Source organism: Pyrgilauda ruficollis, unplaced genomic scaffold (genome assembly GCF_017590135.1).
Source record: "Pyrgilauda ruficollis isolate IOZ18807 unplaced genomic scaffold, ASM1759013v1 scaffold47, whole genome shotgun sequence".
Classification (NCBI taxonomy): domain Eukaryota; kingdom Metazoa; phylum Chordata; class Aves; order Passeriformes; family Passeridae; genus Pyrgilauda; species Pyrgilauda ruficollis.
The window spans coordinates 5,399,426-5,418,104 of NW_024526266.1; the positions used below are offsets into that span (position 1 = coordinate 5,399,426).

General features: G+C 43.0%; 1 protein-coding gene across 1 annotated transcript in view; it reads left to right on the forward strand.

Moving 5' to 3' along the window:
• Positions 1 to 18,679, forward strand: part of TEDC1 (tubulin epsilon and delta complex 1) — a 67,748-nt gene that overhangs the window by 36,448 nt on the left and 12,621 nt on the right. The window contains exons 6-7 of the mRNA XM_041479079.1: positions 7,018 to 7,104; positions 10,127 to 10,336. Coding sequence (XP_041335013.1) covers positions 7,018 to 7,104; positions 10,127 to 10,336 — 297 coding nt within the window. The remainder of the gene's footprint in view (positions 1 to 7,017; positions 7,105 to 10,126; positions 10,337 to 18,679) is intronic.

The window sequence follows — 18,679 nt, forward strand, 5'->3', positions numbered from 1 at the left end:
AAGGTTGGACCAGCATCATACCTGATGCCTGTAAGCTGAAGATGGAACTGCAGTGACCAGCTGAAGCTGGTGTGGTGAGAGGAGTGTCTTGTATCCTCATCCAAATCCCCTGGTCATGCTGTGCTGCCTCTTGACTTTCTGGCAGGGGAGACTCAGAGTGAGAGTGCCTTACTTGCTTAGAGCTTTTGGTGATGGAGTCAGAAAAGATCTTGCTGGTGCAGCCTAGTAGATGTTATCTGGGGTATTGGACCCTGAAGGAGCAAATTAAATATCAGGGGAAAAAAAGTTTGGGTGAGGAGCTGTAAAACTCCTGACTCATCTCTTGAATTGTGCCTAATTCAAGAAGCTAACAGTAGTCACTAGAAAGTGCAGAGCTGCTTGAGGAGTCTACCCTGTTGTTGTTTCCATGCCAAAGAGAAATGAGTTATCAGCTTCTGACAGAAAAGAGGCTTCTCACTCTTCTTTCATGCCAAAGTACAGCTGTTGATGAAGGCTGATCCTGAAGTGCCCCAGAACTGTGATGATGTTGTGATCCCTAACTGGGGCCTTGTGATGTCCTGCATCCACCTCTGAATCAAAAATGCACTTAACCCATCCAGAAAGTCAAGCAGGACAGGACCACTGCTCTCTCCTACCTCACTGCTCGTTAAAGAAGCAGACCACAGTTAAATTCATATATTGCAATGGCTTTGGCCACAGCTGAACTGTTGCTGGAAAGCTGAACTGAGCTGTACTGCTTTTCTGGATGTGAGAATGCAGCTCAGATCGTGAGGAGACTGGTAGAGCTGTTTTTATAGCCTTGTAAAATTAAACTTTCTGTGCAATTGGCCCATAATGTTAACTCAGCTCTACTGGCAGGTATTTTTGGTTTTTTAAATAGCCAAGGAAATAAAGTTATAAAATCAGCTGTTACTCATGTTTTGCAAGAGATTTTGGATTTGTGGTTATTTTTAAAGTTTGTTGCTTAATTTAAAGGAATGTGAAAGAGACTAACAAGATAAATTAATTGACATGAGGAACTGTAGCAGACTTTAAATTAGTAGTTTCTCTAGTCAGTAACACGTTTTAAAATGTGTGAAAATACCTGCATGCACAAACAGTCTATGATAGCTTGTCAAAGAACTAGGCTGGGAGAAACTGTACTCATATCAAGTGGCAGTCTTACACTCATCCACATATTGAATACATTTTTAAATTAATGTCTGTGGCCGGTTAAAAATACTGGGAAATGGGCAAGTATATGGGGGGGAGGAAAGAAAAAAAAAATGAGTATGGATAATGCTTTGTTCTGTGTACAGAAACAGTCTGAATAAAAGCAGAAGAATAATGGTCTTTTTTTGACATCAGCTGCATGGGGGTTTTGGTTGGCAGTACAATAATAACAGCTGTCAGGCAGTACTGTGATACAATTTGATGCTTTTCTTTGAAATCCTCTAGCTGAGATTTCTCTAAAGTAAATTGTGATTTTTGGTATCTGCTGGATGTGCTTTAACTGAGCTAAAGGTACTTGGTACTGCCTGAAAATTTGGCTCTTTAGGGATGCCAGGTTAGGCACCCAAAATCATTGGTACGTTTAGGGAAGAAAATATGTACCTTTTTCATTCTTACATTATTGATCTTGGCTGTTGAAGTGTAAAACTTCAGGCTTCTTTTTCCTGGTATTTTTTCCACGTTTTAATACGTTTCCATGGGGAAAATGCCAAGTGGTCCCTTCATTGACCTGCTTCTCTGCAAATGAATGTCATCAATACATCCCAGTTCACTGCCTAGCAATGTGAAAGCTGTAATACAATTTTTATCTGCCAAATGCCTCATTCTGTTTGTTTTAAATATCATTTTCTCTCAGTTGCATTTTATACAGCTGTCTTCTGAATCCCTCCACAAATAGCTGTTACGTTTTATAATGATCGTCTTTGTCATTTAAGTTTTTAACTAGTGGTTTGATTTCCTGCTCTCTGAGATAGCTCAATTGGAGTTTGAGCTGTGGTGGCATAAAACTGGCGTTGGTGTGTGGAAAGGTCACACATTTTGGTTTAGGTGTTGGAGATTTTGCACATATCCAGGCATCTGGAATTATACTCCGGCACCCAAAACTGCTGTGTTTTGTATTTTATGTATTGTGTCTTCTGCAAAAGATTGAAGTCCTGCTTTCCCTTACAGTACAACTCTCCCTCACCCCCCCAGCATTACAATTCCAAAAGAGAGGATGCTCAGCAGACACAGAAATACCATTTTCTGGAGCCAGAGGTCTTTTCCTGTCCCTGCTGGTGTGTTGGTCAAGGTCCCTATGGGATCCGTAGCTGGTGCTGGAAGATATTCTCATCCACTTCTGTTCTCCAGGAGCCTTTCAGATCCACTGCCTCGTGATGGTTGAGCTGCAGTGCTCCTCCTGCTCTGTCTTGGCTTTCAGTGGTATTTCACAGGCAGAGAAATTAGTGTTCTGTAGGTTTGTGCTCTTCAGCTGCTTGTATTTCACACTACTCTAGCATGACTTTCTATTTTTCAGGCCTATTTATTTTTGTTTTAGCCTTCAAGGGATATGTGGCAATGTCTTAAACCAGCTTTGCTTCTGGAAAAATCACAATGTGGAGCTGAAACTGGGAGCACTGAGTGTGTCCACCTACAGTGTTGTTTGTTTGTCCCAGCCTGAGGTGGTTGTGATACTGAGATTTGCTCAGTTTCTTTTGGTGAAGGGGGGCGGGTCTCAAAACTTAGCCATGCCAAAGTTCAATTTGGGTTGTGTGGGCCATTTTAAACCAAATTTAAACCTAAAAACCTGTCAGCTACGGGGCTCTCATTCATCAAGGTTTGCAGGTTTTTTCAGTTAAGGGAGTTTTGTCTTGGTAGAGGAGAAGATATGTTGAATTCTTTTTGTTTCATCTGATGCTTGGTTAGGTCTCTAAAGCCTTAATCCCAGTTATGGTTTGCTTCTGGTACCATAAATGGTATAATCTTCATGCATGTTTACCCCTTTTCTTTGTATTTTTTTGGAATGGACTTCTCCACTTAGCTTCTCTCCTGTGCTTGAGAGATATTCAGAACTAGAATTCAGATTACTTGACTGCACATTGAATAAAGCCATTCCCTATTAAACAATTATTGAATAGTCTAGGTAGCTTCCCCATATAAGTTTTCCTGCTAAGCCAACCCTGTCTCAAGCCTTGAGTAATTCTCCAGAGATGTTGGCATTTGGGTGAGGTTTGCAGGGCTCAGGAGTCCAGTGCAAGTTTTCTGTCTACAGACATATATGAACAGTGATGAATTAGCAGTGTTCTGTCTCCGAGCCAAGAAACAGAATTTATTGCTGAAAGACCATTTTTTTGGGTCTGACTAACAATAAAATTATTTTCTGAACATTTAGGCAGAGCAATTTTTGATTAAAAATAGTTTTGCCAGTGCTATGGATGTTGAATTATGAACTGTGGGCATCAGAGATTAAATACTTGTTGCGGGGAGCTCTCTGGAACTGAGCCTGTGAAAAGGGTGCATTATGCTGCAAATTTATTAAATATTGATTTCCGTAACAGTCTACAGGCACTAATGATTTTTCTAATATGGTGATAAATAATATGAAAGAGATTAATATCTCTACAGAAAAAGTAATTGCAAATATGTTTAAACAACATACAAATTACACTTAGGGACGCTGAGGACGATTCAACTTCAGCCTCTTGTTGAGTATCACAGGATGGGCAGGGTTGGAAAGGACCACTGGAGACCACCTAGTCTGACCTCCCTGCAGATGGCTTTTGAGTATTTTCAGGGAAGTGTCCAAAACCCCCTCAGTGCTCTCGTCACCTTCTGCTGCTGAAGCTCCCACTGTTTCCTGAGGTCTGTGATCTGTGCTGGGGGCTGCATGTTTGCCTTTGGAGGTCACAGCCACGTGCTGGAGGAAGCAAGGCATGCTCTTTACAGAGTTAGCATCCTCCTGCATGACACTGGGCTTTCCTGGCAGCCTGCTCTGAGCCAGCTCAGCTAGGCACAGTTTACCCTCTGTAGCAAAGCTGTTGCTTGCACCAGGGGTGGTTTCTTTACCATGGCTCAAAGAAGTTGTTCCTGCAAAGCTTTTGCTCTCAGCATTCATTATGGAATTGCCTCTCCACAGAGATTAGCAATTTGAATTTGTCATTACTTTTTCAGTCAGTGTAAATGTTTTAGAGCAATAACTTCCTCCAGAAGAATGAAGGAAATGGATTTGGTTGTCTTAATTTTGTGTAGAGGGAAACACAATTTTCAGGCATTATCCTTAAGCATCACTTAGATACCCACGTGAGGCACTTTTTTGACTCGCTGCTTCACTTTTTTCATGAAACAAAATTGATGCTCTTCTACAGGCTTCAGTCTTTAAATTTCATTAGGAGGTGTGATATCGGGTCCTCAGTTCACTGAAAATGGGCTGGCAGCTTTAGTTGCAGCTTGGGAATTTGTTTTATGTTTTGAGAGGTTTGTATAGCATCAGAGGTGGAACTGCTCGTGGCATGTGTGTGAACTCCTGTTGGTAGTAAATGAACAAGAAGTGGTGCTGTGTTGTGGTGCCCCAGTTTAGTTGTCCTCTTGCACTGGGTGATTGGGAATTGGCACAGAATAGTTTTGATTCTTCAGTGCCGTGTTTGGGGGAATGCAAAGGCACAATTTGTGCTTTGGTTTCTGAAATACCAGCTCTGTGATATGTGACCTAAGAAAATGTGCACAATTGCAGCCTCAAAGTCCCAAAAAGCAGAGTTTGTTAAGGAACATGAAATGCTCTTTCATGAGAAGAAGCTCGTGCAAAGGATGAGGCTGGGGAAAGGAAGCTGCCTGACAGAAAAGTTCATTCCTAAAGGTAGGCATGTCTGAGTGAAAACCTGTCACCCCTGGGACACGTGGACCCTGTCTGTGACCTAATTCAAGGCACACAGACATACAATCCATTGTCCCTTCCCAACCTTGAACATTTACTTGTTTTTATGATTTTTGCTAAGGTATCTCAAGGATATTTGTAGTACATTATTTTTTTATTGCATTCTGCTTTATTCTCCATGCTGCAATAACATCAGAGCCTTGCAAGGCCTGTAAAACAGGGATGGCAGAGGATATTGGCATTCAGGAGCATTGCCTAAAGTCCCTCAGGGTGGAAACTCAAATGTTGGCTATTGCAGGCCTGCCTGAGGCTGCCACGGTGTATTCCAGCTCTGCTGGAAACTGTCCTCCAAGGGCTGCTGCAGTCATCCCATTACTGATTTATGGCTGAAGCAATCCAGCACACAGTTGCTGGCCGGCTGTTTCTGAGGGTGTTAATACCTCAGTGAAAGGTGAGGATGCTCTAAGTGGGTGAGTCAGATGAATGCTTCACACAAGCTGCTCGGGTTTTTTATAACTAATGAAGCAGTTAAAAAAAAAAAAAAAGGCAACAGCAGCACCCAAATACAAAAGATCCCAAAGGGTTTGAGATTAGGAGACTGCTCAGGAAGCTTTGATTGTTGTTAAGGTCAGTTAACTGCAGCAGATCTGTAGAGGTTTGGTGAAGTTTCAGAACCATATCCTTTCAGTTGTGCTGTGAAAGCAAGTGGCATATGGTGCATCTAACATTCTGGTGAGAATTAAGATGATGACTGTGTTTTTATTAAGATCACTCTTTTTTTTGAAGGCTCAGAATGAAAAACTCTCCATCCCAACATTCAGGCCTCTTTAGCTGTAATAAGACATATTCATACTGCAGTCACACGCAGCTCGTGACCACATTATAGAGCTCCTTTAAAGTCAAGTAACTTCCCTGTTGCCTGAATATTTAATCAACTTTTTGGCTGGGTTTTCTTGCAAGCCTCAGATTCCATAATGTAAGCCATTTGTGCTGTAGATGTACCTAAGGAAAAAAAAAAGGAGGAAAGAAAAAGAGGGACAGAAAGCCATTCTTCCACCTTTTATATCCCAGCTGAGCTTGAAACTAGCAGAATCATTAAGTGTAATGCCAAGTGTCTGGTGTGTGAGCAAATGTGTAATAATTGTATTTTGGATCCAGCAGTGTTTTAGAGCAAGCTGCATACAATTTCCAGCAGTTACTCTTGCAAAGTGGTTTCCTTTCTTTGGTTCCTTTATCTTCAAGTAATATCTGCATAATAAAATTGCAAAGTCAACTCATGCTTTGCATTTACTTAAATTATGTTATGTACTAAGTAACTAAAGCAAAAAAAGCTAGCAGAAGATAGTTGTCTGTATAAAATGTAATTCATAAAAAGGATTTAGCTGGTACTGGTCTGGTCTTTATCATTCTCCTCAAGGCCCTACACTCATTGTGGTCATCTTAAGAAGTTGCCTTTGGTGTCAAAATTGTTCATTTCAAAGGTATGGTCAGGACCAAAATTGTTAAAGCTTGTGAGCTCTGATTTGTTCACCTTATCATTCTTTACAAGAGGTTTTTTTTTTTACTGATATGTAAATATTTAGTCTTGGAATGTCTCCTTTACAATATATGTGTGTGCATGCATGTGTATCATGCATATATTTGTGAAAAAATTATAATTTGTGTACCTATAATGCAGCATCTCTCCTTTGAGTGCTCTCAGGCAAAGGGAGGGATTCCTCATACAGCAGATGATACAGTTTATGAAATATATAACATTTTAGAGAGAGCTCTTCCATGCTCTTTCAGAGTGAAGGGATGGACAGGGAAAAATACTTTTGGAGAAACAGCTTATTTTGGTGGTCAAGAAGCATAGAAGATTTGAAGCTGGTCATTCCCTAAGCATGTCTATCAGAACTGTGTCTCTTTGTTCCCTCAAAACAATAGGAAACTCACATTTATGTGTGGAAAAGCCAATTAAATTGGTACATTTGGGGTGAGGCATAAATCAGTGCTACTGGGAGAAGCGTTTTATTTCACATTTCCCCGTCTGTTTTTAAAATGTTCTTGTAAAGCCACCCATTGTTGTCCATGTACCACTCACACTCTTTTTATACCTCAGGCTAAGCACACATTTCATGTAGTTCTCAAGTGGCCAAGGTTACCTGATTTCCTTTCTTTTGTCTCCTCTCCTGTAGCTGTTACAGCTCCTGGAGTCTGAGACGGCGCAGCTGGAAGCCTTTCTGGAATGGAAGCAACTGGAACCAGTTTACTGGCAGTGGATGGTAACAAATCAAACTGATTTTGAGGAGTGCATCTTTCTTGACTTTAACATAGCTGGCTACTCCCAAAGGCCCATAAGTCCTACAGAATTAAATGTTGCAAACCATCTGTTCAACAGCACTTGAGAAAAAGGAAAATAAAAGTCTCGGTAAAGTAAGGAGTGTTTTCATAGTTCTCTTTCATTCCTGTTTTCTTCAGTAGGACTCACCCAGCTAAGCTGAGGAATTGCAGGGCAGAATGGAAGAATTTCATATAGTTAACACAAATGAAAAGGTCTGATCTTCATCTTTTTTAATAGTTTTTAAACGTAGCAGTTGCACATTTTTGTAAAATTAAATGGCTTTTCAGAAGAGGGCCTCTAAGCTTTATTATAGTCTTGAGAACAACTAAATTTGCAGGCAGCTGATATTGAAAACAACTTCATTTTTCCCCAGCCAAACAGTGTGTTGACATTGCTGATTTCCCCTTGAACTGTGTTGAATGATCATAAGAAAATCAATAACCCTTTCTCTGTGCATCTTAGGATTTCTCAAGTGAGTGCAAACGATGCCATCCATCTCACTTCTCTCTACAACTTCTGCCCATTCAGTGTTGCTGAAATAATTCTTTAGCACACCACATTAGCTCTATGAGCTTACAGAATTTTGAGAATCACTTGAGCTGACTGCTAATTGCCCATGTGCCTTTTTCTACACTAAAAGCAAGGCAAAGGGCAGTGTGAAATTACCTCACCTGTCTCGAAGAGTACTTCCAATTTCCATTAGTTCTCTAATGGTTTTTGCTTTACATGTTTACCATCTTAGGGCTTTTTGGAAAGCATCAACATTAACACAGGCCTGGTTCCCAGGAGATAAAATATAACTGCAATTATTTCTGTGTATCTGCCAAAACATTTGCCTTTGACATTGAAGATGTTGATGTTTGATGTTGAAGAGCGTTAGCCTGCTTTCTGGAGTTAAGTTCTAAAGAAATACTTGAAAACTGACCAGCAACATCTTTTTAAGCTACTCAGTGTGCTGGATGGTGAATTTGCCTTCTTCTTTTGTTTCACTGAGGATGGTGGTAGTTCCTGGATGCAGTGGGATGTATGGGGATGAGATATGCTTAGAAAAGACAGTAGTTTTCTCTTTCTACCAAACTTGTGTTTTGCTTTGCTGATCTGATGGATGGGGTGGTTCTTGCCCAGCTGCTGCCAGCTCTGCCTGCTGGTGGTGAGCAGGAACACAACAGAGCGTGACCTTACTGCAGGGACTGTAGGAATCACAGAATATCCTCAGCTGGAAGGGACCCACAAGGACCATGGAGTCCAACTCCTGGTCCTGCACAAGACAGCCCAAAAATCCCACCATGTGCCTGAGAACATTGTCTGAATGTCAGTGTTACTTTACAATTCTGTCGTTTAATCAACTTCAAAATAAGACATGAACAGAAGAACCCCAAACCCCAAAAAGCCAAAGCTTTTATTCCTTGCAGTTTGTTATCCTGTCCATGTCCCTGCCATGTCTGTATTCCCATGAGCTGGGCTATGGGGCAGCAGGAGCTGCTGTCCTCAGTGCTGCTTTGTGCCATTCCCAGCACCAGTGCTTGCTTAGAAAGGAGCTTTTGCAGGATGTTCTGTGCCATTCTTAGCTGAGCTGTCTTATGAAGCTTTTTCTTGCATGAGTCTAAGAATCTCTTGCTCTGAATTAAGCCAGAGTTTTTAACCTACCTTCTGAGAAAAGAAAGAAAGATGAGAAAAAATAAAATTTCCCATCCTCTTTATAGCAATCATTTATATAAGTGAAGGCAGCTAGCATGTCACTGCCTTCCCAGTCCCTGTTTCTAGGCTAAGCTAAAGTTTTGATGTCTTTATGTGTCCTTGTAGGCCATTCATTCGAGCTTTTGATGTTTGTTGCTGCTCTCATCTGGGACTTTCCCTCCCGTTTGTCTGTGTTTAACTTCAAGTGCCTCACCTGCATGTCAGCATTACAGTCAGCACTCTTCTATCACTGGGACTTGTGTTTCTAGTTTGTGACACGGCGCTTGACTTCAGCAGTGTGACACTGGTGACTTCAGGCTCTCTGAGTCTCCTCCAGCAGTGCTGCTGCTGTGCCAGTAATTATGCACTTGGCTTTTCCTTGCTCATGTATAGACCACGCTGCTCAACTGCTGAATTTCCTGCCAGCATTTCTAAATTACTTCTTCAATTGCTAAAGATAATTTTGGATGCAAATTATGTCCTTAAAAGAGATTATGACCTCTCCTATTGAATGTCTTCTTGATAACAGTATGGAAATAAATATTTAATATTCTGGGAATGAGGCCTATGTCCTTTAGTTATGCTGTGCTATTCAGGCTTGAAAAATGTGTGTTTCTTCACAGTCTGTGCACCAGAGTGTATAGATGGGCTCTGAATGTTTTGTTTAAATGCTTTTGTTTTTTGTTTTTTTCTTGAGTATTTGAAATACCAGTTGCTACCTTGGAAGGCAGTTGCACAGTTAATTAATAAACCAGCTAGATGGTCATGGTCAAGCAGAGCTGTCATCTCCTGACCAGTCTGGAGCAGGGATCCCTGGATGTTTCTCACCTTGTGGAGTTTTCCATGGGCACAAGGGACCCTGTGGGTGTTAGAGCAGGTGGGGCTCTCCTGAACAGTGTAAGCATGTACCTCCCTGGTCATCACTTTATTACAAAAAGCCCTAGAAGTGCGTCCAAGCTCAGAATTTGAGAGGTTGGGCATATCTAGAGCTGCTGCAGTGCTGATCACCTCCATCTCAGGAGCATTACTTTATGCTTTAGTGCAGTGGAGAGTAGCTGACTGTGCAGTGCTTTCTAAAATAAGCTAGGTTAGCAACATAAGTTTTCTGTTAACTTGGAAATATGTTATAGTGAACTGAGGGGGTTCTCTCTTAAAATAACTCTGAAATGGTGGAGCAACTGTATATTGAGATGGCAGCAGTGAATTCCTAGCTATGAATTACCAGGAGGATGGGGGGAACCATTTTAGCTTCTGCTGAAAAGTATCTTCTATTGTTTTTTGTTTAGGAAACTGTGTTGGATGGTATCGCTGAAGAGGGAAATATGTGCGAGTCTCCGGATGCTCATGTGGAGAAAAGGCTGCCAGAGGTGACCTCCTGCTGCCCCTGGGCTGACAAGCTGACTGGGCAAATGGACAGATTATCCAGAGACCTGCTGGCTCTCCAGCAGCATCTGCATCAGCTCGTCGCTCAGCGAAAGGCTGCGTGGTGGGAGAAGGTAAGGCCTTGGGTGCTGTTCATGACCTCTGGAGATGTTCAGGATCCTGCATTTTTCAGCTCTCTGACCATGGCCCATCTTAGGGCAGGGCCCTGTGGCTGCTCTGTGCCACCCTTGCAGCAGTCACGGTGCCAGGGCTGCAGATCCTTGGGGCTTTGTGCCCACAGCATGCCCAGTGCTCTTTCAAACACAAATTCGGCATCTGTCCTGGAGAGGACAAACAAAACAAGTGTTCTCCTGGAAGGGCTGGCTTCAAAGCATAGGCACTGCAGAGGAGAGGAGAAAAGAGAAAGAGGAGGAATCATGGCAGCCCCCAGAGGGGATGGATGCAGCAGTAATGGTCACAGTGAGAAAATGAAGTATTTACAGGGAAAGAAGCCAGAGCTTGTAATCTTTCATTGATTTAGGAGTCTTTGAAATGTCTGATGGGGGAAGGAAGAAGAGGAATTTGAAACCTGTGAAGTGAGGGAAGAGACTGAGCACAAGATTTGATGGCAGAACAGACTGGCAGTGGGAGGCTGGCTGTGGAGGAAAGCAGGTGATATGAAGGAAGTGTGCCTGGTATTTGCTGTACAAGGATGGGGAGACACTGGGAAGCACCCGATGGTGGGCATAAATAAAGGAGGTTTAGGTAATGTAGATGTGGAAGGTGAATCTGAGTATCAACATCCTGGCACAAGGAGAACAATGAAGATGCAGGCATAAAAAACTAGTGATTCTTTCCAGGCAGCAAGTGGAGAGAAGGCTACCAGAGAATCTACAATACCTGTGGAGGGAGAAAAAGTGAAAGAAACAGTTGGGACGACAGAGCCGTAATAAAATTGCTGTATCACCACTTTGTGTCTGTCTTAAATCAGGAGAGGGTTTTTTTAGCCCAGAGTATTTGATTTCTTTTCTTTTCAGGATGGAGGGGAGTGTGTGGTTTTAGATGGGCGTGTTGGTAGACAGGATTGCAGATCGGCTGACAAAACGGAAAGTGGCAGGTTGTCAGATCAAAAAGTATCAACCCAAGAGTTCAAAAGGCGTCTGGCATGGAAAAAGTGTGTGGAGAGCTAATTGCTCTCTTCCACCTTAAGCACCAGGAACTAATTAGGATCAGTTGGCTAGGGAAGGCACAAGGAGCTGCTGCTTCACATAGAGTACAAAACTTCTTCCCACAGGGCACTGTGCGTATAAGCAGCGTACACAGATTTGAAATCTGCTGTACACGTTCTTGGGAGTTGAAACCCATCAAAGACTATAAAATATGCAGATACAAATTGCAACCTTATGAGTTAGTGGGAGAACAAATCATTGCAGGGGAATATTCTGAGGAAGCATATCCATGTATTTACATTTGTCTTAGAATCTTCTCTGGGCACCCGCTGTCACTCACTGTCAGTGATGTGGTACCGGACTAGGCAGATCTCTAGAATCATCAGATTTGGTTGTTCCTGGACAAAATGGACATGACTGTTGCAGGACCACTCAGACCTCGAATTCTAAAAATAAAATTTCCAGTGCTTGATTTCTAAAGCAAGATATGCTCTGACTTCTCTTATATGGGACAATATATATGATGTTAGGTGTTACATAATGTTATCCTGTGATTCCAGAAGGGATGATCCATGCAACACACTCAGTTGTGTTGCGTGGATCATCCATGCAACACAATTATCACTGAAGGGGTATCGGGGACAGCCAAAGGTGATGCAGAGACTCCATCATCAGAAGGCATGAAAGACTCTTTTTTATTAGAAATCTACACTTCTTATAGAAACAATGGTGGGCCTAAGACCTGACTGGCCTTTAGGAATCTTCTCTCACACTCTTGGTGAACTATGAATAGCACACTCTGGAGAACCATATCTATAAACAATAGTTACAGAAAGAGAGACAATAATTGTTTGAATTCTAAGTTTTCCATAGCTTCTACACAGCTTCCCAGGATTTCCTGGGAGAACCATGTCTCTCTCTGATCAGAGGATATGTAATTACTACATAATATCACACTGATTTTTTTTTTTAATACTTAAATTCAGGGTTTAAGTCCAGAAAGATTTAACTGATGATTTCTTCTTTCAAATAGATGCACTGATTGGATTTGAATAATGGTTGGTCGCATTCCAGTGTTTCTGAGATTCTCTGGACGTCATATGAGTTTGTGACTGTGATAAATGGAGTGCATCTTAAGTGTGTTGTTAAAAGGCTGGTTTACCACAAATGCCTTCTTTTCTACATATGTCCTGAAACAGAATTGTTTTGTAATGCTACATGACAGCATTTTTTTGAATGATTGGGGTCAGATGACTCTCCATCAATCCTCTTTATATCAAGCCTTGCTTTGCATAGTGCTGCTGCTTGTGTGATGCTTTCTTCCTGTGGTCTGTCCTTTTTTCCCCACAGCCAGGATGCTTGCTGAATGCAGACTCCTCTATCATGTGTATGTTTCTGACCCCTTCTTTTCCCTGGAGAAATAAGCTTATCAAATCTTTCCTTCTGTATTATTTTTTAATCAAACAAAGAGAAGGCACAGCAGTAGCTGAAGCCATTATCGCTAACTTTGTATCTTGCAGTACTGAGACATCTGGAAATTATCTTGGCTCCTACAGGCATGCCCAGCTGAGGGCCAGCACAGTTTATTACAGCTCTTATGTCCACTACCTTGTACTTGACAAAGAACCTGATAATCCGCAGAGTGTTTGTGTCTGTTGTTGCCGGTAGGCCTGATGTCTGTGCCAGGCAACGGGGTAGGAGCTGTTCTGAGCAGCAGAATTGAGTGCTGAAATGTGATGCAGAGGGGGAGAGACAGCACAGTTCCTGCAGGGAGGAATGAGGACTGGAATCTGCTGGAGCTCTCAGCAGGGACCGGTGAGCGTGTGGGCAGGGGCGGCTGCACTGATGCTGCTAATCGCATTTGCAAATGGCGTTTGGTGAAGGCCCTGAAAAGGTGTTCAGCAAAAATAAAGTGCCCACGTGGCTCTGTTCCTCTCCCCCTTGAGCAAACAGCAGCAGGAAGCTGGGAGGAGGTGGCTGGGATGGGTTGGTGGAGGTGGTCACTGGTGGAGCCAAAAACCAGGCCAGGCAAAACCAATACAGGGCAGCATGGCGAGGAGGAGACAGGAGACTGAATCCCTAGAAGCAGCAGTGAAGGATTATTGAGGGTCCTTGTGCCGAGCAGTGAAGTGGTAAAACATCAGAAAAACTGCATGGAGATAAATCCAGGCTAACACATCTGAAGGAGCATCATAATTTTACACGTGTTTCTTTGGATTGTCACGTGAGTGAGCTCTGTGGAAAGGTCAGCGGTCAGAAACAGTAAATTGGATCCTAAAGCTGGTATGGAAGCAGAAAAAAAGCAAAACTTAAATAATTCCCATCTGTTTCTGGAATGCTATTCATAAATTAAAATAAAAAGTGTTTGAGCTGGAAAGGAACAGGGAGGGGTTGCAGTGATGACCCAAGTTGTGAAAGGGTTTCTCTGAGGAAACTTGCTGGGCTCCTTGCATAAGAAGAGGAGAGAATGGAGAGGGGTGTCACAATGAAGCAGGAGGAAGCACTTTTTATGTTCTTCTGATGCTCCTTGGTTTTCATGATGGGTGAACCTAGAGAAAATTACTCATCCTGCTCTAAGACTGTGGATTGGGCTTGAAAACCTGTTGAAGTGTCTTTCATTTAGGAAAGGCTGCAGTTGATTCAGTTGGACTGTGCAGAGGTGTTTCAGATGGGTTAAAGTCATTGCTATGCCACAATGCCTGGTTTGCACCACTGAATGTAATTTCTCACAATTCAGGATGTGGTTTCAGGGGGAATGAATCTATTTGTTGCAAGTTTGGTCATTTGCACACCATGATTCTGGTAGTTAAAACGATCAATCTTAAGTCTCTTAAAATTAAAAAAAATATTTTGCTGCTTTTCTTTTGTTTTATTTTTTTTTTATTTCCTTGTTTTCTTTTGTTTGTTTCTGCCTATCCCCAGCTGTTTCTTTGGTTATGTGCTTGGAATGACCCTGAAATGATTTAACCTTTCAGGGACATTCACTAGAAGACATTTGAATGCTGCCATGGGATTTGGGTGATTTGTGAAACCCTGATTAATAGGACATTTTAACTGATACCCATCTCTAGGCAGCAGTGTGTTCAGCACCTTGGAGGAGAAAAGGCACATGACAGAGGTGTGATCTGAATATGGGGCTTTCTTTCTGTTAGCTTTGCTCTTTTCTGTGCAGTACTGGGCAAATAATCATTTCTTTGGTGACATTTTGGGGATCTGGAAATGATCAAAAAGGGGAGGGAAATGGTTAAGCTTTTAAGAACATTTCTCCTCTCAGAAACAAACTTAACTGTAAAAGATGAAACCTCCTAATCTCAGAAGAGAACTTGTTTGTTTGCTTTTTCCTTTCTGAATATTCTGTTACCTGCTCCTCTATTAGAGGGGAGGATTTGATTTCAGTCTGTGTTAAAACATATGGCATCCACAAGCTGGAATGCAGAGTGTTTGACTCCAAATGGTAATTGGTTCAGTTTCATCATGCTTGTACCATTCCCAGCTTTTGCTGAAACTTGGGATATTGTATCCTGGGACCCTCTGTGTTCTCTTGCATTTAAAAGCAAGCCAGACTCCTTTGAGATGGTGGTATGACTGGGATGGAGTTCATGCATACACCTCTGAGGCACAGACCAGGAGGGCTTGGAGCCGTTAATGTGAGCTAGAACAGGCTCTTTCCACACCAGAATTCCAGCCAGAAATTCCCGTGGCTGTGCTTGCTTGGCTGGTGGTATGTCTGAGTGCCCAGGTGAGACTGCAGTCCCTGACCTGGACCAGACCTCCATAATCACAGTGGGAGGGCACTGGATTATGTGCATTTTGTCTTTGTTTCTGTATTTTTCTCCTGATCCATCTCCTCCCCTCCATTCAGTAATCTCCAGCCTTCCCAAACCCTTGCAGTTGTCTCCTGGATAGGGATGGGAGGATGCAGGGCTGCCCCATGTTGGAAGAGATGCCCTTTGGATTCACAGTGGGTTGGGGAGGGGCTGGACAGGACAGGGATGTTTTGTTTTCTCTTCCTGGGGGACAGGGTGGGATGCAGGGGTGGCAGGAATGGCCTGGAGCACCCAGTCAGGTGAAGGTGGTGGGGACTGAAACACAGAGGCACTTTCACTCCATCCCAAGAGAGAACATCCCAAATGTTCACCTAAACATTTTGCCATTACCAGCTCATCACAGCACACTGCCAGAGACCTCGTAGAGTCTACAAAGAGATCTTTCTTCTAAGGTTCTTACATTTATAAAAGAGTAAATGGTTTTTGATTCATTTTGATTTAAGGCTTCAATATTTGGAGTAGGGAAGCAGCTCCAGAAGCTGATGCTGGAACATAGTCCTACTTCTGTTTGTGGTCGGGTTTTTTTGGTTTCTCTTACCAAGACTGAGTTGAATTTTATCAGCCAGAAAAATGCACTTCCAAAGCTTTTCTTTATGCCTCATAATGATTGGAGAGGGGGGTGAGGAGCTGTGGGTCCCCAGTATCCACTGCTAGGAAAAGATAAGTCTTATTGCCTTCTGCAGCATGGAAATGGTGAGGGGCCAGGCTGAGTTCCTTCCTGCACTGGTGCAGGGCTGGGTTGTGTTTCCCCTGCCTTAAAGCAGGGATTTGTGGCAAAGCTACAGCTGAGCTCTCACTGAAGAACTCTCTGAGGCTTGTCAAAAATACCTTTTTTTGATGTGGTTTACTTTTTTCTGGTTTTTTTTTTTTTTTTTTTTTTTTTTTTTTTTTTTTTTTTTTGTGAGCACACTGTTCCCATTTCATCTTTGCTGTTGCTGCTGTTCATTCCAGTTCCCTGGGCTTTTTGCTAATATGAAGATGTTAGTGTAGTGAGCAGTTAATTATCCCTGCTGTCTGGGGTGGAGGAAGTGGAGGAGTGGTGGGGAATGGCTCAGTGCTGGTGTATTTCCTCAGTCAGCAATTCCCTTTCCTGGTCCCAGAACGCTTCTGTGCTCCACTTTGTATTTGCAAACCTCCATCTGGAGCACTGAGCAGCTGTCAGTGGAGCTCCTCATGCGAAAAGGAATTGAAGAACTAGCAAGACCACAAGAGCAGCTTTTGGAAGTGCGTGGTTGGCTGGGCCCAGATGCCTGGCTAGGGTGGGAAGCCACAGAGATCCACCAAAACATCCATCAAAGGCAGCATGGGGACACGGACAGGAGGAGGGCAGGGAGGGACAAGTCTGCTGGCTCTTCTGTGCAGTTCTTAGTTAAATGTAGGATTAAATTTGCTGCTGGTGGAATTGCTGTGGCTCTAGCAGATTTAGGCCATTAGAAAACATGAAGCTGCTGTAAACAGAAGGAACTAAATACTGATCTTTACATTTGCTCTTGGCTTTCCTTGCATTGGTTTGTTCCTCACTCATCAACATTCCTAGCAGGAGAGCCGAGGCTGCTTGTTTGTGCTAAGTGCATGTAGTGATCCAGGTGATTGGTGGTGGAAGGCAGGGTACTCTCTCATGATGGAAGGAAAAAGGGAATCACCCCTGTGCACCTGGTTCTCCTTTTGACAGCAGGATCTAAGACCTGCAGGATCTTTAGACCTGAAGTCCCAGGTTGGCCTGTTTAGGGCTGGAGTGCATGTGAAAAGTTACTGTACATAAGCAGAACTGGAAGATTGAAAGACTCTTGCTCGCTTCTGAGAACTCTGTGTAGGCTGCCCGGGCTTGAATAGTCAATGTTGAGCTTGCAGCATACAAAGGGTTGGAAAGATAAGTGTTTATTCTTCGTTTGCAGATGGAACTTTTTGTGCAGATTGCTGAAAGAGCGACGAGCTGTGTGAGACACAGAGGCACTCTGTGTACCAGTGGCTAAATCAGCAAACTGATTTCAAACACACAAAAAAAACTGTAACTGGAAATAAATTACCTAGCCTGACATTTTTCATGGGGCTTATGTAGGCTAAAAGACTGCAGCTCCTTGGGGAGGAGGGGAACATGAAAAACTCGAGTGCTGTCTCCTGTTCTGTGTGCAGAACTCTGGGGTTTGAAGGAAGCGTGGGTGAAAGTTTTTCTTGCTTCCCAGAAGATGCTGCTTTCCCTTCCTTGCCAAAATGCAGAATGTTTGCTCAGGTGACAGGATCAGTTAAAGTACAATAAATAACCAGAGTTAATATTGTACTTGCATTATTTACGAAGACGTTGGATACTGACCAAGGCAATGAAACATGTAATAAATGCAGCTGGAGAATTATACTCCAGTAAATTTCAGATGAGCTTTATTTAACGATACAGTGTAAAAAAAACCCCATTGCAATGAGAGAAGCCACTGTTTTGTAGCCACTGTAAATGTTTTAGTGCATTTTTAAGAAATAAGTATAGCACTTAGGCTCTCACAGTTAAAGCACACAATAAAACAAGGATGAATACTAGGAATGTCTGCAGGACTCAGATGCACAAGATATGGAAGCACAGGTCCCCAGCACTGATTTTTTGAAAAGCTTCGGGGCTGATGGGTGGGATTGGAGGCACCAGAAACCACAGAGTTGCTGGATTTTGTCTTGCAAGTGGTGAGCCACAACAGCACACATCCTCCACAAGGGCAGCACCTTGGGGTCACAGCGAATTCCGGCTGGCAGAGGCCGTGTTAAACCTCCCAGCCAGAGGCTCATTTTCGACAGCTCCACCCATTCGTGTGTTTTATTGCACCTTTCAGGGCGGGTTCTGAGGACAGGAGCTTCCAGGAGGTACCTGGCTGGCTTTGCAGCTCCAGGCAGACTGTGGGGATGGGTTCACCTCTGCCAGCAGGAGCTGGGGTCACTGAGTGCTTTGCAGCACTGCTTGGGTTCTTTTTGGGTTTTTGTTTTTGGTGAGTTGACAGAGGTGCTTTTAGAAGAATTCTTTGCATCCAGGCGTTCAAAGCTGAACTTTGTTTCCTTTGTTCTTGAAACCTTGGCCTTGTTCTCTCAGTTGCCTGCCTGAAATCAAGGTACTTGATCATAAGAGAAGAAAATATCCACCTTGTTTCTGTCTTTGTCCCTTGTGCTTGTGGAAGAGCTGACATAAAAGTACATCTGTAATTTAGTGTTGTCACGTATCTTCTCTCCAGCCAGAAATGCATCTAAATAACACCTTAGTACTCTTCTGAGCTCCAAACTCACTGTTTTTCTTCATTGTACAGGCTCTCTCTAAGCCCTGAGAGCTGTTTGGCTGTCTCCCTTTGCAGGCTGGCTGTAGGGCCTGGCCTTTGGCTGCTGTAGGAGTCACAGGGGCCATCCAGGCACCTCACACCCACCTACAGCTGCTCCTCTCCCTCACACTGCGAGATAATAGACCCTGCTGAATGTCTTGTAAGAGCACTGCTTTGGAAAATGACTGCACTGA